Raw genomic sequence first — 26946 nt, 5'->3', positions numbered from 1 at the left:
TTTCATGTGGGTCGACTTTTGATTTCCGACTCTCTAATACGAATTGATAGACGCTCGAACACGGTTTTCAAATATTGCCGCCTTCGATGGGTTACCACAAAAACCTTTTATTATAAATCCACATATCGCGACGTCAATCGTATTACCTACTCATATCGTCTACCATTATGGTAGTGCAACATTACAGGCGCTATGTACAAAATTCTAACCATATAGTCTCCGAAATCGGTATTCACTTGACGTGACCGACTTGCTAGACATTTAAATACGGCTTTCGGCTTTACGCTTTTCGTTTCGACATTCATAACAGCACAAGACTGGACCGTATCGACTGTTAAACTGGAATTTCAAATTTGCCGCTTTCGAAACGATACCTCCACGCCTCATCATAAATCGTTATCACCTGCTACGACTTTTGATTATTGATTGACCAGCGAGTACAGCAATGATTTTAATAATTCAAACGACTCTACGTCCGCCATCGGTACCCACTTTTCACCGACCAAGGGGGTCTGGGGGTCTCCCCCAGCTAGCACGGAGGGCTAGTCTTATATTATAAAACGCTAAGACGGTGGCGCGTCCCGGTGTCGATTATTTCGTCCCATTAGCGATCAAAAGCGAAGGGTCTGAACTCTAGTGTCAATAAAGAGAACTATCTGAAACGGGCTCACTGTAATATTACTACATATGTAAAATATAATATGTTGCAATATTTGAATATTTGTGTATTGTGTAGGTATATTGTGTATAAACAATGAACATTGTTATTATTTTAATTTACATTTATTATTATTTATTATAACATCATGGATCATACATATTTTAAGTCAAAAAAAACTTTTACAGTGAGGTATAAACATAAATCCTGAGCTCCATGTCCCTGGCCCCCCCACCACGGAATTTCGAAAAAAAAATAACTCCATTCGTTTGTGCTTCGTTTGTGCTGGTTTGTGCTTTTAATCCCGTCGTTTGTGCTCAACCCCTTCCAAAGTTATTCAACTTTCAATGTGGGGGGGCTGGGGACATGCTCAGCCCCCCCACCTTGGAATTTTTAAACCAAAATTTGCCATCCGTTTGTGCTTCGTTTGTGCTGGTTTGTGCTTTTAATCCCATCGTTTGTGCTCAACCCCTTCCAAAGTTATTCAACTTTCAATGGGGGGGCCGGGGACATGCTCAGCCCCCCACCACGGAATTTTTAAACCAAAATTTGCCATCCGTTTGTGCTTCGTTTGTGCTGGTTTGTGCTTTTAATCCCGTCGTTTGTGCTCAACCCCTTCCAAAGTTATTCAACTTTCAATGTGGGGGGCTAAAATGTACTCCCAGCTACTCCCTTTTGTAATAAAAAATATATCTGATGGTAACTGTCCCTATAATTATTTTTACCTTTATGGTTTATACTCTCTATAGTTGTAAAACATTATTTTGCCAGAAAAACCATACCCTTGTGGATTAGAAATTATTTTTATATTATTCACTTTGCGGGATTTTCGTAAATAAAAAAAAAATACTTACGATGCAATTGTTATAAAAGTGTTACTTTAAATCCATTGTATGTATTTTGGAAATCCAAACCCATGATTTTCGAACGTTAAAAAATTATTTTTGACGTCATCAATGGAAATTACGTGACTTATATTATATTACATTAAATTACCTCAAGGAGTGACGAGGACAACAAGTTTTACTTATATGTTCTATATTATAATTATGATCATATAAGTAAGTCTAATCAATAGATTCATAGGTAATATTGCCAGATATTTTATTATTATAAACACAATAACTCCTAACAGATAACACCCAAGAAACACCTGCAAAATACGTGAGCCAACCACTTCCAAGAGACCCGACAATTTAAAACTAATTTTGTTTATTAAGAATTTAAGCATATCGTTTGTATAATTACCACAAGTATAGTGTATTATATTGTCTTATGTATAGTTGAATGATTTTTGAATAATCAAAATGATTCTCAGTAGGTACCTATACAGTATAATTATTGTACAGTATCTACAGTAAGTATTCCATAGGTACTATATCTACATTTCAATTTCAATGATATTATTTTTTAATATAGTTTTGTTACGATTGTTACATGTCATCGGAAACCGATAACAGTTAATTAAGGCTTTGACCGTGCGGGTACAATTATAAAGCAATACAATACCACACTCTTTATCTTTTTACCTGCAAAAAACATAATAAGATTGTACCCTAATATATTTTGAGCATTATATAGAATTATGGACCATCTAAAGGTTAAAAAGTGATGGCGGTATTCGTTTGCTGCATCGTCTTGATATGATAATATGTGGCTAGGCTTTGACAATTATTGTTAAACCTACAATATTAGAGAATCAATTCTAAGTAAAAAAAAAAAACATTGTTTTTAATATAAAGGATATATGAAATATGAATTTCAGTAATTTAAATATATGTTAAGCAAATTTATATTATTATTTTCATTCCAGTGTGCGACTTCGTTGTGGATGGTTCGACACATCGACACATAATAAATTCGTTTTTTATTTTCATACACTTGTGTAATTTAACTGTACTAGCTGTGTATTCGTGAATGGTTTTTAGTTTTTAAGTGTATTTCAACGGCATTTTATTCGAAGTGGATCTACACTAACGGGTGAGTAAATCAAAGTATTATAAAATGTAATATACTTCATAGTAGGTGGTATGCAACCTACTATACCTATTCAAAAATTATGAATAATTATTTTAGATGAATTTATACCAACAAATTTTAAGCAAGATTCATTTTATACATAAAACTATAAATACGAATATTGAAGTCAAATTGGCATTCGATTGCTATACTTGATGGGGGATTGTGTGTATAATTAAGAGACATGCGCTAAATTTTATAAAAATAATAAATTAGTTTTATAACAAATTATAAATTGTGGCAATGTATTTTTAATATTTTTCAACTTTTATTGTAATGATTAAAGCGCGGATTTATTTGCATTTGCATATTTATTTTGGTTGATTGCATGATATGCTAAGTGAGCATACAATAATAATTTGTTTCATAGCATAACAATTTAAAAATGAAACTTTTTAAGAGCATATTTTTGCATATTTCGATGTTTTTTTTTTGTTTTTGAAATATATAGGTACTACCTAATGTAATATAAAAAAATAATATTATATTTTTATAATTTCAAAATAAATTGATAGGTAACTTGTATAAATATAAATACGCATACCAACATTAAAAAAAAAATCATTCACCATTAACATTATTTCAGAAAAAATGAAGAAAAGTATTTTTAGAAAGGTTTCATAATTTTAAATATGTTGTTTTAGTTAAATGTTCAAAAATATATTTTTTGCTAATTTTGTATGCATATTTTCAAGGCTGGGCAAGTTAATGATTTTTTTTAACTCAGTTAAGTTAAGTTAAACATTTTTTGTTTAATTAAATTAAAAGTTAAGTTAATTCATTTTTGTTAACTTAACTTCAATTAATAAGTTAAGTTAATAATAATAATAATAAAATCATTGAAAACGTTTTAAAATAAGTGAAAATCACTTGTATAGTAGGTAATATATCTTATATTATAAATTTATAATATATAATATTGTCATACGGCCTACGGGTGACTAAATGTCACATTGTTACCATGTTATCTCCAAATTATTATTTATTAGTACATACTTAATTAATTTAACATATTAGTTGTTATTTATAAAAATATTTACGACAATATTTAATTCACATTTATATTTATTTATTTTTTTTTTTACAATATTTAATATTTAAAATATTTTTTCCAACAATATTTTCTAATATTCTACGAATTCGAAATCAGCCAACCGTTATAGACTAAAATATATTCTAGATAAAACAAAAATTCAAAATTAACTTAACTGGTAATATTAAAAAAAATTGAAGTTGATTTTAAGTTAACGTAGATATAAATGAGTTAAATTAAAGTTAAGTTAATTAAAACAGCGAACTAGTAAGTTAAATTAATAAGTTAAAATTAACTTAACTTTCAACTTATTAACTCGTTAATGCCCAGCCTTGCATATTTTTATTTTTCATGTATATTTTAACGTTATAGTGCATATCTTTAAGCATATTTAAGACTTTTTAGCGCATATTTGGTTGTTTTTTAGAGCATAAAAATCCGCACTCTAGTAGTGATATATCAGAATTCAGGAATCTTGTATTAAATTTTCATGCTTTTCTGGTCCAATAATTTAAATTTTATTGATATTTTGGAAAAAAAAAACTAAAAAGGGTAAATGGATGTGTTGCTCTGTTGTACAGTCAGTAGGGCGTTATTCGAATGAAATTTTATTTAGATGACATTTTATTCGAATAAAAAATTATTCGAATGATTTTTTCACAATTATACAAATAAAAATGTATTCGAATAATTTTCACATATTATTATTCGAATAAAAAATTACTCGGATAATTTTCAACGTTATTATTCGAATAAAAATTATTTTAAAATAAATTTCAAAACTTTAATATTTGAATAAAAATTATACCAATACCTACAAATATGCTCCTCGCATTCATGAAGTGTCAGAACAAGCTGCAGTATTTAAAATTATATTAAAAAAATCAATAAAACGCTTGATTAGTAAAATATTAAAAAACTTAATTTAGTTTAATATATAACAGTATAATTAATGCTATTATTAACTAGAAGATTTATAAATTATATAATCTTATTACCATTATATGATACATATACATATTTTGTACTAGTATAATTTTTATTCTAATAATAACGTTTTGAAATTAAATTTTTATTCGAATAAATTTTTATTCGCATAATTGTGAAAAAATCATTCGAATAATTTTTTATTCGAATACATATTTATTTGAATACTTAGTTCTCTAGATAAAATTTTGCCCAACTCTGTGTATAGTAGTTTTCAAGTGGGTTACTGTAATAGATGGTATAAAAAGGTGCGTGCAGTTAACGGGATCGTGAATAGCACTAATTCCCGCTATACTGACAATTTTTAGTGCTCAATTAGTGCTTAAAGAATAAACAAAAATAAAAATTGGTAAAAGGTCCATTTCACCAGCACGGATGAAAGAATCTAAACTAAATTAAAAAAATCTAAGTTGTAATTATTTAATTATTAATTTAATAAAATGACATAAATGATATAAAAAAAAAACTAATTTAACAAAAAATAATATTTTGAAAAAAAAATTGGCTGATATAAAAAATAAAGTTAAAAAAAATATATTAATTAACCAAAACATAATATGTTATTACATTTATTATAATAAATAATTTTATTATTTTTATATAATATAACTAGCTGATCCCCGTGCACTTCGTTGCCCGTTAATAATACCAACTCTACATGATTTAAAATTTATGTTTAATACCCGGCTATTAATGTTCAAATCTTCCCATGACAAATTCCCGTGGATTTACCCTATCTCAATCACCATTAATGATTTTTAACACTGTCATATAAAATATAAAACTAAAATTATATTCAATCATAATATTTTCTCGCATATTTTATCTTTGTAATGTTAAAAAATTTTTAAAATTGTTACCTAATAACATAATACTAATTTCTTATTCATCCATAGGTACTATCCTATCCATAAATCCCAGACATCAATAAATAGTTTTTGCACTTTTCTACTTATTCGGTTGACTTTTTAAACATTTTCTTTCATAAGAACCTTCTTCTGGCAATTACGAACAGTTAAAAAAAATTTGAGCCAAATTGGTCCCGGCGTTGAGGCGTTGAGCTAAAACCGGTAATTTATCTCTATAATATACTATATATATTTTTATATTTTTTTGTTGTTTTTTTTTTCGATTTGTGTAGATATTTAAAATCAATTTCGAAATCGTTTTCAAGCCCTGCTATTATCGATATTTGTATTATTATTATTTATATTATATTCATATTTATATTTTTATCTGCTAGAGGGCGCCACTGGTGTAACTCAGTTTTTGTCTCTAAATCTCTAACTAACAGGAGTTAGGTCCATAATTTATACTATAAACCCGCTCCCCGACATTCTCTATCATTTAAAAAAAAATTGAGCCAAATCGGCTCAGCCGTTCTCAAATGATACAATTTCATATATTTTTTCTCCATTTTTATATATAGATAATATAATATAATAATATAATAATAATACGTTATAATATTTTTATTATTTTTTTTTTTATTTTATTTTATATTTATTATTTATTTATTTTATTTTGTAATAAAAAAATCTAATTTGAAATATTAATTGACTTGGCTTATTTGATTGATTTTACTTTAATGTATATTTTAACTTGATTACATATCTAAATTGAATTTAAAAATATTAATTTACTAAAAATTCAAAATATGTTTTTTAATTAAACCATATTTTCATATCAACTTAATTTTTTTTTTATTCAATTAAATAAAAAATCAAAAAAATCTTATCCGAATAAATAAGCCAAGTTGAATACAAAAACCCATTTTAAATTAATAAATCTATAATAAAAATCTAAATTGAAATAATACATTTTTTAAAAAGCCATATTAAATATTAAAAAAACTGTTTTGAATAACGAATCTAAAGAAAACATAAAAAAAGTTAAATTGAACTCAAAAAAACTATGGGCTGATGTGAGATTTTATTATTTTTTAGGTTGTCAGATTCTTGTTAAAATGCCTAGAAAATCAAAAATTAACCCTGTAGAATTATTCAATGTTATACAAAACTATGATGTTTTTCATGAAGATTCTAACCATTTAAAGGGCCCTGCTCAAGAATGTTGGTCTCTAATACAAAAAGATCTAAATCATGTAATTGATGCAAAATATATTTATACAATTGTTTTGCAAAACAGATATGGTATAAAGGACAAAATAACTACAATTAAAAATCAAAATCTATCATCTAAAGTATCTGATGATATCGAAAAAAAAATTACAGTTGAAGAATCTTCTGATGAAAGTCAAAATAACTCATCTGCAACATTAGAACAAATATTTGAAGTTTTAAATTTCAATATTACTCTTTTGCCCGAAGAGTGGAAATCTATATATAATCAAAATCCAAACAATTTGAAACGTTCAGATTCAAAAAATAGTACGCGTATGTATTATACATTAGTGCCATATAAATGGACACCTATTGTAAATGAACACTTTTTTGAGCAAACCAAACTAGCGTGTTGTATAAAATACAAACGTGCAAATATATATCCTGGAGGCGAATTTTTTTTAAAAATTGACGGAATTTGTAAATTTTGTAATAGCATTTTTAATGGAAACCTAATAAATCAACCTGAAGAGGGGCGTAGGGTTATTATTCGGTGCACAATGGAAGGTCCTTACATACAATGCACAACAAGAAATAAAAGACGAATAATTGGAGAAAAGAAAGAATATTTTTTGAACAAGATGTTAAAGCAAAATATGTCAGCTGCTTATGTTCAAAGATCAGAAGCAAGAGAAACCATGGAATATGGCGATCCAGAACCTAGTCATTTACCATCATTAAATGCGTTACGTGTCATGAAGTACAAAGAAAATAAAAAAAATCATTTAAACGAAGACCCAATATTAGCCATATTGTTAATGAAAGGCATGTCTCCTTATAATAATATTATTCGAGATATTGGCTATGATAGATTTTTCGTACATTATTGGGCTGCTCAAGAAGTTAACTCATACAGAAATTACTGTAAAAATAACAAAATACCAACAATCAGTATTGATGCAACGGGAGGTATAGTTAAAAGCATTAATTTAATGTCTGGTCGACAAACAGGTAATTTATTTCTATACCAAATTGCTGTCATGGATTATAATAAAAAATCTCAGTTTGCAGTAGCACACATGGTTTCTGAACGTCATGATAATAATAGTATTTCGCATTGGCTTACTGAATGGGTAAGAAGTGGATTAACTACTCCGAAAGTTGTTGTTTTGGATCAATCATTAGCTTTGATGATAGCAGCAGTAAGAACATTCACTCAATATTCTAGTCTTGGTAAATATATTAACGTGTGCTCATCTCTGATATTGAATGAACCTGGAACTGAGGTACCATTATGTATGGTTAGAAATGATTTTAACCATATTATGCACTTAATAAGTACTTGGCCTGAAATTAAATCAAGTACTTTTAGAGTAAAAAATTTTTATTTAAGATCTATTGGTTTGATAATTGTAAGTACTAACTTTATTGATGTCAAACACTTATTAAAAATGATCTTTACCGTTGCGCTACATGAAACTGAAGGAAATAATATTAATAGTCAGCATACACAATGTGAAATCGCAAAAATTTATTTGAAACATCGAATTGCAACCCATACAGATTATTATGACCAGACAATTACAGACATTGACAACATGAAGGACAATACAAATTTACAAGAAGAGCCTGTTACAATTAATGATATTGATAATACTATTTTCAATGAAATTAACTGCATTTATGACCTCTGTATTGAAAGTTCAAATGATGAATCTAACAAAACAGGAGATCGTGATAACATACAGTTTTCTCCAAAAATCGCAAAACGCTTATTAGATTTTTGTAAGTTGATACCATGTTGGTCAGCTTTGATGGTTCCAATTTTCAAGTATGGACATTTTACGGAATCAAGTTGTACGTCGGAAAGTTTGTTTAAAGATTTAAAAACTGTTATATTTGAACACAAGGCATTACCACTTAGAATTGACGAATTCTTAAAAATACACATAAATTGTACACTTGGCTCAATGAATATGTTAGCAGATACTACTAAATATGACAAACAAACAACAATACAGAAAGAGGAATCAAGTGATGAAGAAACAAACAGTATCAAGAGATCGTCAATAATTAAAATTTCTAATGACACAAACGAATATCAGCCAATATTTGAATTTGAAGTTCAAAATGAAGCCTTTAATAAAGAAGCAATATTATCAAACTATTCACCGACAGAAAAAAAAAACTTAATAGACAAATCGTATGATGATCCTACCGCACTCGAGAATTGGAAAGGATTGGGGTATCAAGTAGGTAAGAAAAAAAGAAAAGGGACTTACCTAGACAAGGATCCTACTATATTATGCTATAACGACACCAGCCGTACTAAATGTAAAGTAATTGGGCTACTGAAAAATGGAAGTATTTCAGATCTAAAAAGTATTAAAGTTGATGACAAATTATATTGCGTAACAAATACTTGCGCATTTGATAGCATAGTCCAAATATTGTTTAGCTCATATGTTGATAGTGACGTATATGCTGAATGGCTTAATACCAATAGTTCAGATATACTTTTTAAATTGGTTATTAATGCAATTAGAGATGGCATAACTTCACAAACATATAAAAAACGAGCATATATTTTAAAGCCTATTATTTCAGAATATAAACAACTCAATGAAACACCAGATGGCTTAATTATATTAAATTCTGCATGCACAGCCAATTACATGTTCCAGCAATTATTTGAAAAATATCCATCATATACAGAAGTCAAAGAATGTTCAACTTGTAGTTATTACCAAAAAAAATTGTATATAACCATTACAGCAAATTTGCCGACAGAAAGTATTGATTTTATGCAAGATGTTTTGAAAAGTACATTTGAAGAAAACAGAAAGTGTATTCAGTGTGCTTCTTCTATAAAACCAAAATATACTTCTGGTAGCCATTTGCTTATTGAACCAGTTACTAGTAAAGTTCAATATGGACAAAACAAAACACAATTTGATTTACCGGTTGTTTTAAATGATATTCCTACTAAAATCAGTATGTTTGATAATCAGTTCACTCTTAGAGGTCTTATCAATTTCATAAAACCACCTAAATGTATTAGTAAGGATGCAATAGGCCATTACGTATCATATAATTGGAGAGAAACGAACAATAGCTGGGAAAGATGTGATGATCTATTAAATTGTATTCGACATGTAAGACCATCAACTAAAATCAATTGTCAATTTATAATGTACACTTTGTAAAAATAAGCTCCGTTTTATATAATATCTAGTTTATATTCAAAAACTTAATTATTTATAAATAATCTGTTATTCTTTGATTTTGATTCTGATACATGTATATGTGCTCATTAATAATATAACAATGACAAATTATAAATATTAATTTAAAATATTAATACATTTTTGTAGGTATACTCTTTATAATATCATATTATTATTTATTAATATTATTATTTTGTGTGTGTTCAATAAACTTTAAATTGTTACGATATCATTAATAATTTGTTTTTTATATAAGTATCAAGTATTATATGTAGTATATTTTATAATACAAATATATTGTTTTTGTCTGATATATTTATGAAAATGATGTACGTAAATACGTTCATGTAATACAATACGCATTGTACTTACATATTGTGTACAATGCGTATTGTTATTATATTATACATAATATTTTTTTGCTTTTTAATAATCTATTTAATTATTTTTTATTACTATAATATAAAAGTTTGTTCTGTTATTTACTTATATAAAGAGGTGTTAGGTTAGCAATGATATTATACACCTAAAATTGGTTTTTAATGTATATATTGTATTGTTTTTGATGGTACTAACTACTAATACACAATAAAATGTATACAAAATATAAGTGTTATATTTATATAATTATTATAATATTTTTTTAAAAATAATATATTATATTTGTATTCAAATTTTCAATGTTTCAGCACACCTATGTTGTAGACTATTTTCTGTTTTAATAAATTGATTTCGTTTATGTTGGTTATGTAATTTTTATAAACTAATATCATACGTTTTTATTTTTAATTGATTATATTACTTGATTATATTAAAATAAACACATTCGATACATAATTTTACAACAAAAAGTATAAGAGCATAATATTATGTAAACGTAATATTATTGATATTTAATTTTTTTAATTATCAACGTATTATTTTTGAAGGTAAATAAAAATTTAAGTAAAAAATTCCACCCTATTCTTACCATAAAAAAATATTACAATTTAATTTAATTTTGAAAAATATGCAACACTCGTTACATACCCGAAAAAACTTTTTTAGATAATATTTAAAAATAAAATATATTTTATATACGACTCCACTGTTATTCACACAAATCAGTTACAAAAATTAGTTTAAGAAATATCTTTATTCTTTATATCTATTATTTTGGTTACACGTAATTTCCATTGATGACATCAAAAATAATTTTTTAACGTTCGAAAATCATGGGTTTGGATTTCCAAAATACATACAATGGATTTAAAGTAACACTTTTATAACAATTGCATCGTAAGTATTTTTTTTTTATTTACGAAAATCCCGCAAAGTGAATAATATAAAAATAATTTCTAATCCACAAGGGTATGGTTTTTCTGGCAAAATAATGTTTTACAACTATAGAGAGTATAAACCATAAAGGTAAAAATAATTATAGGGACAGTTACCATCAGATATATTTTTTATTACAAAAGGGAGTAGCTGGGAGTACATTTTAGCCCCCCACATTGAAAGTTGAATAACTTTGGAAGGGGTTGAGCACAAACGACGGGATTAAAAGCACAAACCAGCACAAACGAAGCACAAACGGATGGCAAATTTTGGTTTAAAAATTCCGTGGTGGGGGGCTGAGCATGTCCCCGGCCCCCCCACATTGAAAGTTGAATAACTTTGGAAGGGGTTGAGCACAAACGATGGGATTAAAAGCACAAACCAGCACAAACGAAGCACAAACGGATGGCAAATTTTGGTTTAAAAATTCCGTGGTGGGGGGCTGAGCATGTCCCCGGCCCCCCCACATTGAAAGTTGAATAACTTTGGAAGGGGTTGAGCACAAACGATGGGATTAAAAGCACAAACCAGCACAAACGAAGCACAAACGGATGGCAAATTTTGGTTTAAAAATTCCAAGGTGGGGGGGCTGAGCATGTCCCCAGCCCCCCCACATTGAAAGTTGAATAACTTTGGAAGGGGTTGAGCACAAACGACGGGATTAAAAGCACAAACCAGCACAAACGAAGCACAAACGAATGGAGTTATTTTTTTTTCGAAATTCCGTGGTGGGGGGGGCCAGGGACATGGAGCTTAAATCCTGTTGTGTTCCACAATGTACAGCCAGGTAAATAATATAAAAATTAAGTAAAAAAATAATGAATGATTAAATGTATTCATGAACCATGCTGATTTTATTTCATACTTGATAGTCCTAAAAAAAGAGGAATATCTTTTCACAAATTTCCAACTGATCGGTGTCTTAAAAAGAAATGGGAAGTTGTGTTAAGAATGGCTATTAAAAGTTCAAAAACTTCACTAGTATGCAGTGAACATTTTTTAATTAGTAATTTTGTAAAGACTAAAAAATGTGATTATACCTATTCATTGAATATACTATACTGTATTTACAACATAGTTTATTGTTTAATTGAGTGATTTTTGATTTTTGTTAGTTAGCTCACCTGTCAAGGTTAAAAGATTAGCAAAACATGCAGTGCCTTCTCAAAATATACCATTAAGATTATTTGATAAATCCTTAAACAGTCCTACAAAAAGGAAAATTATTCAACGTGCTGAAAGATATGCAAGAAGGAAACTTCATTTTAGTTTGTAAGTATAATTTCGATTTATTTAGTGGTTTTTAAAATATAAATTAATATATTTTTATAATTTTGTTTTAAATTTTTAGAAATGAGTCATGTAGGAAAAATGATTCGTTTGATGAGCCACACATTCTTTCAGAGGACATAACTTCCAACGATGGTGTAAATGATTTAATATTTTTGACATCCATGAAAATACCAGAAAATAAAAAACATAATGGTTGCAAGTTAGAGCTTACTAATTCTAAACTAGTAACAGAAGATAAAGGAATTCAAGTAGATTTGTTGGATCTGTATTCCATCTCAAAAAATACAATTATGGATTTACTTCAATCAGATTCTGATTTAAATTCGTTCACTGGTCTCATGAACCTATCTCTATTAGATAAACTGGTGACAATTTCAGACAGAGTGTTAATGAAACTTAACTATACAGTCAGTTTTAGCATAGATACCAGAAAACGTATTTTTCTCACATTGACTAAATTGAAATTGAATATGTCATACAATTGTCTTGCTGTGTTATTTGGAATATCTGCTGTGAGTTGCAAAAATTATTTTATTGCTACTGTTGATTTACTGTATTTAGTCTTGAAGCCATCAATACTTTGGTCGTCTAAACAACTAAACAAAAGAAACATTCCCAAATGTTTTCTTAATTTCATGGATACTAGAGTTGTGTTAGATTGCACAGAAACCACTGTTGAACGACCTAAATGTCTAACCTGCAGAATACGTACATATTCACATTATAAAGGTAATCATACCATTAAGTGCATGATTGGGATATCACCAGATGGGTTAGTATCATTTTTGAGTCCTGTATATGGCGGAAGAGCAAGTGACAAATTTATTTTTAATGACAGTGGAATATTAAATAAATGTGAAGAAGGTGACTCTATAATGGTTGACAAAGGATTCCTTATCGATAAAGAGTGTACTGATCGAGGAGTCAAATTGCATAGGCCATCTTTATTAGGGAAACAAAAACAATTGAGTTCTGATGATGGCATTGTGAACTGTGAAATAGCAAGAGCCAGGGTACACATTGAGAGAACAATCCAAAGGATAAAAATTTTCAAGATTTTTCAACACAAAGTTGCATGGGTAAATTTAAGCCAAATAGATAAAATAATGTGTATTGTTTGTGGAGTTGTTAACTTAAGCAATCCCATTATAAGTAACACAGGATTTGAAATAAAATAATACTAATTATAATTAATTTTTAATTGTTTTTTATTAATCTATGAACAATTTCATTAAAATAAATACTAGTCAAAACATTGTAAAATTCTTGGCAAAAAGTAATATCAAATTTCACTTGAATAGTTAAAATTGAATTATCAAATGTGGAATAGATTATTAAGTAGGCATTATCTAAATTACATAACAATAAACCAAGCTGTATTTGTGCATAATATTTATGTTTAGATTTTAATGACAACTCTCCATTGTTTACATTAATGTACTTCAATGTAGCAATCAAATCAGATCCACATAAATGTTTTCCTTCTACAGGACATTTTACTTCCAGAAGCCAGTAATTATGTAGTCCACATTTTACAAATCCATCTGGACTAAATCCAAACCATGGACAATTTATATTGACAATAAATCCTAATCTAATAACTTTAACATCAAAATCATGTTCAAAACACAAAAGAGCATTTTTCTCATTATCTAAACCATATTTAGTAGCACTGTTGCCAATAAAATTAGAAAACATCACAAATTTGACCTTAAAATCCCAATTACTGTTTATACCTTTTGCATAAGTAAAAAAATTATAAGATGAAGTGCCAGTGATTCTACATTGCCTCATTTTTTTCCAGATAGGACCACTTTGATTCAATGTTTTGTTACAAATATCGATAGCTTGTTCTTTATTTATAACTATGTTAGTCAAATAATAATTTTTGACTTCCTGGCAATAGTTAATACTAAATGGTGACTCTAAACTATTTGAAATTATAGAATTCTTTGAAGTTACAAATTTTTCCAACATAGATAATTCATCAAGGTCTAATTTTTCAGGTACATTTTCATAATCTATTGGTTCATGGCGGCCAAATCTATGGACTGCATATGCTGAGTTAGGAAATCCTGAATGAAAATAAATATGTACTAATAACAAAAAGTTAAAAGTTAATTTAATTTTAGGTTAATTTAGTCAAGTTAAAAATTAATACACACTTTTTATGAATGGTTTATTAAGTTAAAAAAAATAATTTGTTTATACAATGTTTTCCCAACCCAAAATAAAATTATAGACTGTAGTTTAAATAATTAAGTTAATGAAAATCCAAATGTAACTAGTTAAGTTGAAAAGTTAAATTTGAATTAACTTTAACTTTTTAACTCTTTAATGCCCAGCCTTGACAATTATATACCTTGCAAAAAGAAATTTTGTATTTCAGTATTCATCTCTTCTGATAATTCATTTGGCAATGACTGTTCATACACACTTGATGCCAATACATTTTTTACATGACAAAATTCTTTTATAGGAACAGGCTTATGAATATCTTTGCTGGTGGCAAAACTAAGTTTTCCCCATTTTTGAGGCAGATCAGTACAGCTTAGCGCAACCAGATCATCTTCAGAAGTTCTAATAAATAAAAAAAAAAAATTATATATTTTAATTTTAGGTGCCCATAATAGAGTTGAACTTAATAAATATTCTGAACAGAATACAAATAATCAGTGGCGTATATAGAGGGGCGGCCTAGTGGGCTGTATTTCATTAATATCATTTTATGTTGATTTTTTTTTAATTCTCACTTTTGAAGTTTAAGCATGAAACCAACAATATGTTTACACTTTCCTGTACCAGCTTTACATGAACATGTCCCCAACAGTTTAACTTCTTTGTTCAACATTGAATTTATAACTTCAAGCTAAAGAGGCAAATAAGTAATTAATACCATGTTTTTGTAATAAAATGTGAATAATATGATTTAAAATTTAAATCTTACCTGGTGAGGTTTTCCATTCAAGTCACTAGTTTTTAAACATAATGCAACCAATTTTAACCTGTCATCTGTATTTTCCAAACAAGCATATTATTCAATTATATGATTACATTTAACTATTTGTGTACCTTCAACAAATGGTCTTTTAAAATCCCCCACATAATCAATAATATCTGTTAACTCAATGACAGACTTGAACATTGTTTTAAAACTGTGAGATTTAAATTTAAATTATAAAAGTAGTAGTTTCTTAAAGTAGTTTTCAGACTTTTCATATCTTTTATATGTTAATATTTTGACCATGCGCCCGTTTCAGCTTATCAGACTACAGCGCCCCTACATTTGCTTTTGATCGCGAATAGCGAATCACCAATCACAAAATTCGACGGCGATTCCCGCTTATCGCTTTTCGCCTTTTCCGATGTTTGCGCGTTACTGATAACGGACGTGCGATTCTCGGCGGCGGGTGCCGAGATTTTCGCTTTTCGCCCCCCGTACTACCGTTTTCGACCTTTTTTCGGCCCCGTTCGAGCTCTCATCGCGTTCCCCGCGAGTTTTTACCGTCCGCGCGGTCCGCTCTTCTCCCGTGCGCCGTCCGCCGGGGCCGAGACGTCGATCGCCAGAACCGTCGCCGCCCGTCGTCCGTCGCCCGGATTTCCAGACGTTTTAGTTTTTCCCCGATCCGTTTCGTCTCTTTAAAGGCCGCGAGTGCTTTTTTTCGGTTCGCAGCCTTCCCCGCCGTCTTTTGCGTGCCTACACCTGTACACGATTTTGTTTGAATTCAATAAATCACATCAATATAATGTGTGTTGTTATAGACATACAGAAGGATGTACTGCCACGCATACTACATAATTAACGTGTACCGTGCCCATAGGTTGGTCGGGGACACAAATCGTGATGCCATCGGGAGAATAGCTTTAATCATTATTGTAGCAAACAGCTGCACGTCGCCTGATGTACACACGATTCTGTGATGTGATACATCGTACTTGACAATTAAACGAGCGAGTTGTAGTGATGTGTAGTGCCTACGTGACCAAATACAAATGGACATCACAGCTCAACGTAACAAATCGTTCTCACTTTAACGGCTGTATATATATCGTTATAGAATTACACAATTCTGTTTGACTTGGTGCATTGAGCAATACATACACAACAATAATAACGCATATATACAGTGTATGTAATTGCAATGTATTCGCATTCGGTATGCCTTCGCGTGACTAATAGCATAATATATCTAATTGGAGTAATATATACACCGGAGAGGTTGTAAAACAAGTAGTACATGACTTGTATTCTTTATTAAACACACATCAGGCATTACAATGTATTCGAATTGGGTATTTATGTTTGCTGTGCTTTCTGTTGTCTGTGATACGATTTCACCCAAACACGGTACATAACAATTAAATATATGTGATGTGTAGATTATAAACTCTACTGTAATATACTGGATTTTATAGTGTACTAATTTGGTAAGCGACGTTAATGTTCCCCTGCTCTTATGTGTTGTTTATGTTTTAAAAAATAAATAAACATGTAAGTATTTAATGCACAACAATATATATTGTAATATGTAGTACATGACTTATATTTTTTAACAAAACACAATGTATTCGTATTGGATGACTATGATCACCTTTAAAATGCAATATTTAATAGTATTTGGAATACATAAATATATATATTATATATGATTTGATGAAAACAATGGTGTGTGTAAGTATTCATATATTGTAAAATAAGTGCATTATGCAATAATATATAAAACAACGGTATATATAATGTTACGAACCCCTGAATCTGATTATTATAAATATGAATAATATAATGAATATTATTCTACATGATATTTTGTAAGACCATCAGGAATAGTGTGTTGTGCGACGGCTAGACCGTGGAATCCGCTGACACAGGATTTTGATTGTGACACGGAGCGTCGTCGTACAATACACTATACGGGAGGCCAGTCAGTCTTATAATTACGTCTGAACCGATACATTGTTATTAGCCGTAGTAAATAATAAAATATAATTTTTATTTAATTATTTTGCGTACGTTATTTTATTTTGTTGTGTAAAATCATAACATTTTTTGGTGGCAGCGGTGGGATCCGATAGTATTCCAGTTCTACGCTCGAGAATAATAATTACTTAAATCGGCAAATTAATAACCGTATTTTATATACCGTGTATAAGTAGTGAACAGACGTAATTTGTTTTCGTCAAGACTCAACAGATACTTCAGACCATCCACAAACACTCAAGAAAATCGCAGACAATCTACCAGAATCTCATTCATCTCAAATTCCTGAAAAACCAGGTATATTATTTTTTTTTCTTATTCAACACATGTTCGGGTGACGCCTACAGAGCGCAGCCCGAATCGTTGACTGATGAAAATAATCGATAGTGAAAATCGATAGTGATAATCGATAGTGAAAACCGATTGTAAAAATCGATAGTGGACATCGATAGTCAACATCGATATCAGTTGATAACATATCAATTGATATCTTATCAATATCAACAATCTTATCATCATCAACAATCTTATCAATATCAACAATCTTATCAACATCAACAATCTTATCAATATCAACAATCTATCAATACACATTATACATACACTACGTCGGATTAACCAACAACGACATCGGGACGAAACCCACTATACGTAGTGGTCCTCGCGCCAGCAGTTTCGAGGCAAGCGATCGTCGTTCCCACAAGAGCAGTCGAAGCGGATATACGTCGTTGATACAGCGTTGCAGACTACCGATACCAACAACAGCAGTCCAAGCCAACCAGATCATTTCAAACATTCACTGCAGAACATTATGGCCAGTTCAACTGTTTATTTGGTATTGTGAGTAATTGACAATTAATGTAATATTTATATATTATTGTTATTTTTTTTTTCTTTTCGCTCTTTCTCTCTATACTCATATATATTTCAAATTCGAAATCAATATTTTTTTTTATATTTACTTTTTATTTTATTATATTAAGTAGTAAATGAGCGATAACGAGGAGGATACCACTGAGTCCAGTATCCATTCCCCGGTACCCACACCTCGTGTTAGTTTACCTGTAAGATTTGCTAACCCAGACAATCCAAAGTCAGAGCGTCCTATAGCCCTTCTTTCGTCAGAAACTTTAATAGGTCAAACAAAACAATTAGTTGATAACAACGAATCTCTCTTAACAAATATTACCCAAACCTTAGTTGAAGTAGATAGGACATTAAGTTTAACTGATAGCATAATGAATAACGATATATTGAATCAAACCATAGAGCCTAACGAGGGGGGAAGCCAAACATTATTAGAACCTAGTAAAATCACAGGTAGTTCGTCGAGTGAAAACGTCCAAAAATTGACGCAGATAACAGAATCTTTATCCACATCAGACAGAGCGGTGGACACTATAGGTCTAGAAGCGGCACTAAAACTTTTACCCTCAACTTTCAGTGGAATCAATCAAGAAGACCTTGAAGTCTTTCTCGAACAATGCGAGTTTGCGATAATGTGCGCAAACGAACGTGCAAAACCAAGATTGTTACAAGGAATTATGATAAGGTTAACAAATAAAGCTCGAGCAGCAATCAAATTTCGAACCATTAATACTTGGAACGAGCTCAAGGAGACGTTAAAAAACTCACTAGAGCCTAAACGCACTACTACACATTTATACCTAGAGCTGTACTCAAGCAAACAAAGGCCAAATGAAGATGTAGCTTCGTACTCTTCACGCATTGAATCATTACAGACACTCATTCTGGAGCAAGAAACCAGTGGAAAAACTTTAGAAGCAGCTACAGCTTTGGAGAATAGTTTAAAAGCGCAAACCATCCAAGTATTCATCGAGGGACTTGGAAATCTTAAAGATTTCATAAAGGCAAGAAACCCTCCTACCCTGGACAAAGCCATACAGGCAGCACGTGAAGAGGAGAGAGTGAGAAAATCTCTCGAAGAATCCAAACGATTTTATGAAGTACCTAACAAGCAACACCACGGTAAAACCCCGAACAAAAAACCAATTACACCATGTTTCCATTGTGGAAAAATGGGGCATTGGGCACGGGATTGCCGATCACAGCCAAGTACATCAAACAGCGGAAACTCAACAAATCAACCACCAAGGGTTACAGTTAACACTATCACCTGTAGATACTGCAAGAAACCCGGTCACACTAAGGAAGTGTGTCGGAAATTAAAATACGTTAATTCTAAAAAGGGAATAGAAACTTCAGAAAACGTATCGAAAAATCAGGGAAACCAATCGCAGTCGGACATCAACGGCGGACGTCCGGCAAGCAGTATAAAAACAGCCGCAGTCTCTTTCCAAAATTCGTCTTAATGACTTCCATTAAACAGAAACTCGACAACGACAATCACATTACCTGTCAAAGTCTCCAGACCAATACAGAATCTATCCGATTTCTGCTCGATTCGGGCAGTGATCTAAACTTAATTAAACTTTCAGCTCTTAAAGGTGACGTAATGGTGTACGATAATACCATTTACCAACTAAAAGGGATCACAGAACATTGTATTCATACGTTAGGATCTACAAATCTTGACATTCAAGTTGGAGGTGACAAACGAACTGTTGAATTCCACGTTGTACATCCTTCATTTCCAGTACCACACGAAGGAATATTAGGAAAACCTTTCATAGTCGGACAAGGAGCAATTGTAAATTATCAGACAAACGAGTTAACACTCACGGATCATTCCAGCATTACACTACAACCACGTACAGAAATTATTGTAGCAGTTCCGGCACCAGGCACAGCAGACGATATTCAAATCCTGGTTGATAATCAAAAATTAGCAGAGTCCATTACATGTGGAAATTGCATCACCACAGTAAAAAACAAAGCCGTTTTTTTATCACTAATAAATCCAACAGAGAATTCTATTCAAATTCGAATCCCTAATCTAGAACAATTAATTCATGAAGAATTCAACGAAGCTTACGTGCATACAACACAAATTCAAGAACAATCAGAAACTCCGATAAAACGTAACAGAATAGTCCTTTTACACGAAGCTCTTCGAACAGACCATCTTAATGAAGAAGAGAAATCTTCTTTGTTGTCACTCTGCAACGACTACTCAGATATATTCTTTTTAGATGGTGACAAAATTAAGGCAACTACGGCGATTGCACACGAAATCAGAACCTCAGAAGCAGTGCAACCAATAAATGAGAAACCGTATCGTTTGCCACAACGACATCGGCAGGAGATAACTGACCAGATGGAAGCACTAGAATGGGACGGAATAATCACTCACAGTGATTCACCTTGGAATGCCCCTCTACTAGTGGTATCAAAGAAACCAGACATCAATGGAAAAGTCAAGTACCGAGTCTGCGTAGATTTCAGAAAATTAAATCAAGTAACAGTGGGAGATGCCTTCCCACTACCAAACATTACGGACATTTTGGATCAGTTGGGGAAATCAAAGTATTATACAACCCTAGATTTAGCCCAGGGTTACCATCAGGTCCCGATGAACCCTACGGATCGTGGAAAGACAGCTTTTTCGACAGACAAGGGTCACTACGAGTTCTCACGCATGCCGTTTGGACTGAAAGGTGCCCCCGGAACTTTTCAACGACTAATGAACCAGGTACTTCTAGGACTAAATGGATTAAAAGCCTTTGTGTACCTTGACGACATTATAGTATATGCTAAAGATCTCTCCGACCATACACAGAAACTCACTGATATTTTTAATAGGCTCAGACAATACAATTTAACACTTCAACCCATAAAATGCGAATTCCTCAGAAAGGAAGTAACGTACCTAGGGCATCGAATCACAGACGAAGGTGTAAAACCAGACCCTCAAAAAGTGGAATGTGTTCAGAAATTTCCAGTACCAAAAAACGTCAAAGAAATCAAATCTTTTCTTGGGTTATCCGGATACTACCGAAGATTCATCCAAAACTACGGCCAAATCGCAAAACCTTTAACAACATTACTCAAGAAGGATGTTCCGTTTAGGTGGAGTGACTTGTGCCAACAATCATTTGAAACATTAAAAAATTGTTTAACCCAATCTCCGATACTTCAGTACCCAGATTTCACAAAACCTTTTAACCTTACGTGTGACGCCAGTAACTATGCTATAGGCTGTGTTCTTTCCCAAGGTCCAATAGGTAAGGATTTACCAATAGCATACGCTTCGAGAACCCTAAACAAGGCAGAAATTAATTATAACACGACAGAAAAGGAACTTTCCAGTATAGTATGGGGTATAAAGGTATTTCGACCATATCTCTTTGGACAAAAATTTAATGTCATAACGGATCATCGCGCACTAGTATGGCTCTTCAATCTAAAGGACCCTGGTTCCAGGCTTACTCGTTGGCGACTGAAATTAGAAGAATATCAATATACGATTCAATACAAGCCGGGAGCAAGTAATACTAATGCCGACGCTCTTAGTAGAATTCACAGAGTTGTCACTAGAGCACAACAAAACACTAACACCACTGACTCTATTCAAAACATCGAAAACCAAGTAATACCTTCAGAAATTCCTAATTCATCCTCAGAAACTCAATCACAACTTCCAGAGCATTCAGAGCCTTCAAAGTCACAAGGAACAGATGAGTACAATAGTTTCTTAACAGCTGACTCAAGTAAAAAAAAATCTACACCAAATGTTCTCGAAATCCAAGGGAATATTTTTGACGAAAAGCTGAATGCATCTCTAGTAATAGATGTATCGGCAGATTTTAAAATGACACAAGGACTAGCGTTAGCTGTGCGAAGAAAATTCGGGAACATCCCCTCACTGCGTAATCTAAACAAATCCGTCACGGAAATTGCCTCATTAGACACAGAAAATACATCAATATTTTATCTAATCACAAGAGAACACTATTGGCAAAAGTCTACATACCAAAACGTGTTCCAAAGTCTCATAAATCTTAAGAAAATCTGCACGGAACGACAAATTCCACATCTGGCAATGCCGCGTTTAGAGTGCGGTCCGCAAGGATTGAAATGGGAAACCATTCGCTCCATGTTATGCTATATATTCCGGAATTCTACTACCACTATAAAAGTGATGGTAAAAGAGCAGCCGACACAAGAAGAACAGCTACAAATACTGAAAGAATTCCACGAAAATCCTATGGGTGGACACCAAGGAATTACTCGTACTTATCGACGAATATCTCAACAATATCAATGGAAAGGTATGAGACGGATGATAAAAAACTACGTCTTATCATGTACAGTTTGTCAACTTAGCAAGACAACTAACCGAACAATCAAAGAGCCTATGGTGGTCACGACCACTGCATCTCGTCCTTTTGAAAAAATATTCATGGACATTGTTGGTCCATTACCTAAGTCGGCTAGCGGAAACACATTTATCCCAACATTACAGGATGACTTATCAAAATTCGCATGGGCAGTCCCCATGTACAATCACGAAGCCAATACTGTGGCACATCACTTCGTTACTCAATTCGTATGTCTGCATGGACTTCCACAGACTCTCGTCACAGATTGCGGAACTGAGTTTCTAAGTAAAGTCTTTAAGGAAGTATGTAATCAGCTAAAGATCAAACAGACTTCGACAAGCCCTTATCACCCGCAGAGCAATGGATCATTGGAAAGGAGTCACAGAACCTTAGGCGAGTACTTGCGTAGTTTTGCAAATAAAGATCCTCAGAATTGGGACGCACATGTTCCATTTGCTATGTTTTGCCATAACTCAACAGAACATTCTGCTACGAAATTTCAACCCTACGAACTAGTCTATGGAAACAAACTCACAGTTCCAAACTCATTTACTCGGACTCCGGAACCCCAGTATAATTATAATGATTATTGTCATGAATTAAAGAAAAATATGCAGGAAGCTCATCAATTAGCTAACGTTAAAATCTCTAAACATAAATCCTGGTGACAAAGTAATGATGCAAGAAAAGCAAAGCAAAGGGAAACTAGCACCGAAATGGCTAGGACCCTATATTGTTATAGAATCTCACCCAGACTCTCCAAATCTAACAATACAAAAAGGGAACACACTAGTAACTCTGCACAAAAATTTGTTTAAAAAGTTTCATGAAAGGAATTAAACTATGTTTCAGAATTAGCATGATCACTCTACAACCTATACAATCTTCAATCAAGAATCTCGAAATGAGTGATTTTAACAGAGCATTCACACCAATGTTTAATGTAACATCTTTTGGAAACAATCAAGGACTGTACTATGAGTCACATGGAGATATTAGATTATCACATCTCAGTTGGAATTTGGTAACTTACCTCGATCTCGATACATTCATTTCGAAATACGCCATGATAATGAAATACTACGAAGCAACTACGGATATTTGTAAGGAAATGACAGAAAATTTTGGAAGCGTGGAAATATCTAACACTTGTGAACTATTCCTACAACAGTTTTCTCGAGCAACATTACCCTATTTAAATGAAATTGACACAAATCATCGTAGTTTGATGTTAGCCATTGGTTATAAACAGACAGAAGACACTAGGATTCGCCGAGGATTGGGATCTGCCTTTAGGCGTGTGGCCAACGTTCTACATGGCATGTGCTCAAAAATCGATATTGAATTCATAATAAGCAAAATAATAGAGTTAAACAGAACCAAAGCTAACAGCCTAAACTTGATACCAGAGAAGATAAGAATAGCACAAACAGAAGCAAATCATACTACACAGAAAATTGAAAAACAACAACAAAAGCTGGAGGAAAACCTTCATTTCTTACAACAACAAACAAATAGTAGTATTCAAAACATTAATAAACTAGAATTTAAAACCAGAATATTAGAACAAGTTTTTACATTTGAAGTAATATTGAACAAGTATGCATATGAAACTCAGAACCTCGTAGCCGTATTAAATGCAGCAGTAGACGGAAAATTACACACTAGTATGTTCACACCACAAAAGCTATACAGAGAATTGCTAGAAATAAAAATGGAAATACCTATCGGAAATGCTCTTCCATTGGAAGTTAACACTGAAACTCTAATCGAATTTTACAAATTATCCGAAATCACCATAATTCACAAAAATAATTATTTAATATATGTTATGGAAATTCCTTTAATTTCCAGCGATGAGTATACTATGTATCAACCGATACCATTACCAATACAATACAATGGGAATACAATAATACTAATCGATCCAGAATTAGACTATATAGGATTTAGCAGAGACAATGAACATTTCCTAACGCTAAGATTAGAACAATGGGAAAAATGTATACAAGCAACACCCTACAAGATCTGTAAGGACATTCAACAAATCCACCATAGTGCAACATCCGGGTTATGTGCTATCTCACTAATCACAAATCACCAATCAAGCTCGAATAATTGCAAAGTCAAGTTTTTATCCCTACATTCACCAATTTGGCATAAATTATCTCAAACCAACTCCTGGATATATTATAGTCAAACCGAGATAGGAACTATAACTTGCCAGAATTCACCACAAACATCTAAAATTGAGATTTCAGGGGTAGGAAGGCTGACTTTATCTCCCTTATGTAAAATCCACATAGGAAATTCTATACTTTTCACAACTAATCGATCAATTAAGAATACCCAGTATGATATTATACCAGATAATAAAAATAACTTAATGAAAAAATTGGAAGAATCTGTTAAGAATGTTTTGCCCCAGAACGTTACGAGCAACATCCCAATTAAAGATCTTAACCATTTAGCAAACATAGCATCTGATATTAGTAAGCTTCCACACGTTTCCTCAGAATCTCTATTAATATTAAGAATTGAATTTTATGTAATAATTATTTATGTATTTTCTATATTTTTCGCCATTACAATTAGCATAATAATTTATAAACTAAGAATTAATCGTATTAAAACATACAACCCTGAAATACCAGATAGTAAATCAAGTAGTAGTCAGGTTGAAATTCAAGTATAAAATTAATTGTATTCAGTAATTTTATTTAAATTTGTACAATTTGTAACTTTTATTTTATTTTTTTTCTCTTACTGTAATGCACTGACCTCCTCAGAACATTTCGGATCCTCGCAGACACTTAGGATTGGGTGAAACTCGGTGGTCATAGGACCCCCGTGTTTCATTTAGTCTGGGGGGTGTTACGAACCCCTGAATCTGATTATTATAAATATGAATAATATAATGAATATTATTCTACATGATATTTTGTAAGACCATCAGGAATAGTGTGTTGTGCGACGGCTAGACCGTGGAATCCGCTGACACAGGATTTTGATTGTGACACGGAGCGTCGTCGTACAATACAATATACGGGAGGCCAGTCAGTCTTATAATTACGTCTGAACCGATACATTGTTATTAGCCGTAGTAAATAATAAAATATAATTTTTATTTAATTATTTTGCGTACGTTATTTTATTTTGTTGTGTAAAATCATAACAATATACACGAGAGGTAAGAATATATGATTTATAGAATTCACATATGTATTCAATGGGTTAAATGGAATATGATTCATTATTAATTATATCAAAAAACAGCTTAACAGTAGTAGTTTCCACAGAGATTAACAACTCAAATAGTAGGTAGGTCCCGTTAGGCGTTATGTATAGTAACCGTAGGTGTGTAGATCGATACCGTGATCGTCGACTTGGCGGCGGCAATGATAATCGGCACGGTCGGTGTTTTTTTGCATTTTTTTTTTTCGAATTTTTCATTGGAAACGTTTTAAAAAAAAAAATTTAATTGGCCGCGAGTCTGTTTCAAATCCATCCATATCGTACCTACGTCTTCTAACAATATATTGCGTGTACGACATTACCGTACATTATTATGCCGGGTTTACACCAAGCCGACAAAATAGCGACTTTCTGTCTCGCGACGAAATGGAAACATAAATGATAATTATTGTACCGTCGGCTAAATTTTTGCATTTGCTACATCACGGGGTGACACACGTCTTATGTATAATACCATATAAGTATATCATTAAATCGGTTGAAAATGTTTATAGAATTATGACTTATTACCGCGGTAACTCGGTTGCATAAAGTTTAATAAATTATTATTCAAGATTATCATCTAGGCAGTGGTTTCAAATGTATTTCGTTATTCAAATGCAAGTCACACAAACAATAAATTATGTCAATTTCATTTCATTTTTACTGCTTAACAATTATTCCAAATTGACACTTTTAAATTCTGTATTTGTAAGTTTTACACTAACATGCTGCTGCAATAATGTTTTAGTCAAAACAATCTATCCAACTAACTTTGTTTAAAACATAAATGTAGATCATGCAGTCGATAGTTATCGGTGCCTACACTTACTGTTGTAGAGTCGACAACACGTTTGTAACTGCGAAACACACAGGCATATTAACACTTATTGT

At 31.7% G+C, this 26946-nt stretch overlaps 2 protein-coding genes and 1 pseudogene across 2 annotated transcripts; 2 read left to right on the top strand and 1 right to left on the bottom strand.

Moving 5' to 3' along the window:
- The first annotated feature begins 12766 nt into the window (after positions 1-12766).
- Positions 12767-13775, top strand: LOC107172885 (uncharacterized). Its single transcript, XM_015523181.2, has one exon. The coding sequence runs from the start codon at positions 12888-12890 to the stop codon at positions 13773-13775; it is 888 nt and encodes a 295-aa protein (XP_015378667.2). The 5' UTR covers positions 12767-12887.
- Positions 13776-14935: 1160 nt separating this feature from the next.
- Positions 14936-15742, bottom strand: LOC149063277 (uncharacterized; annotated as a pseudogene).
- Positions 15743-23644: 7902 nt separating this feature from the next.
- Positions 23645-25513, top strand: LOC149063276 (uncharacterized). Its single transcript, XM_089216271.1, has one exon. It carries the CDS (start codon positions 23645-23647, stop codon positions 25511-25513), a length of 1869 nt encoding a protein of 622 aa, XP_089072397.1.
- The last annotated feature ends 1433 nt before the right edge of the window (positions 25514-26946 follow it).

The sequence above is a fragment of the Diuraphis noxia genome, unplaced genomic scaffold (genome assembly GCF_037042655.1).
Source record: "Diuraphis noxia isolate RWA-SAM2 unplaced genomic scaffold, SU_Dnox_SAM2 contig0001, whole genome shotgun sequence".
In the NCBI taxonomy this organism is placed as follows: Eukaryota; Metazoa; Arthropoda; class Insecta; order Hemiptera; family Aphididae; genus Diuraphis; species Diuraphis noxia.
The sequence above is the reverse complement of the archived record's forward strand: the minus strand, read 5'-3'. Positions and strand labels throughout refer to the sequence as shown.

Bases quoted from the DNA above. Each gene is read 5' to 3' on its own strand.
- LOC107172885 (XM_015523181.2), top strand. From the start codon at position 12,888: ATGGATTTACTTCAATCAGATTCTGATTTAAATTCGTTCACTGGTCTC.
- LOC149063276 (XM_089216271.1), top strand. From the start codon at position 23,645: ATGAAAGGAATTAAACTATGTTTCAGAATTAGCATGATCACTCTACAA.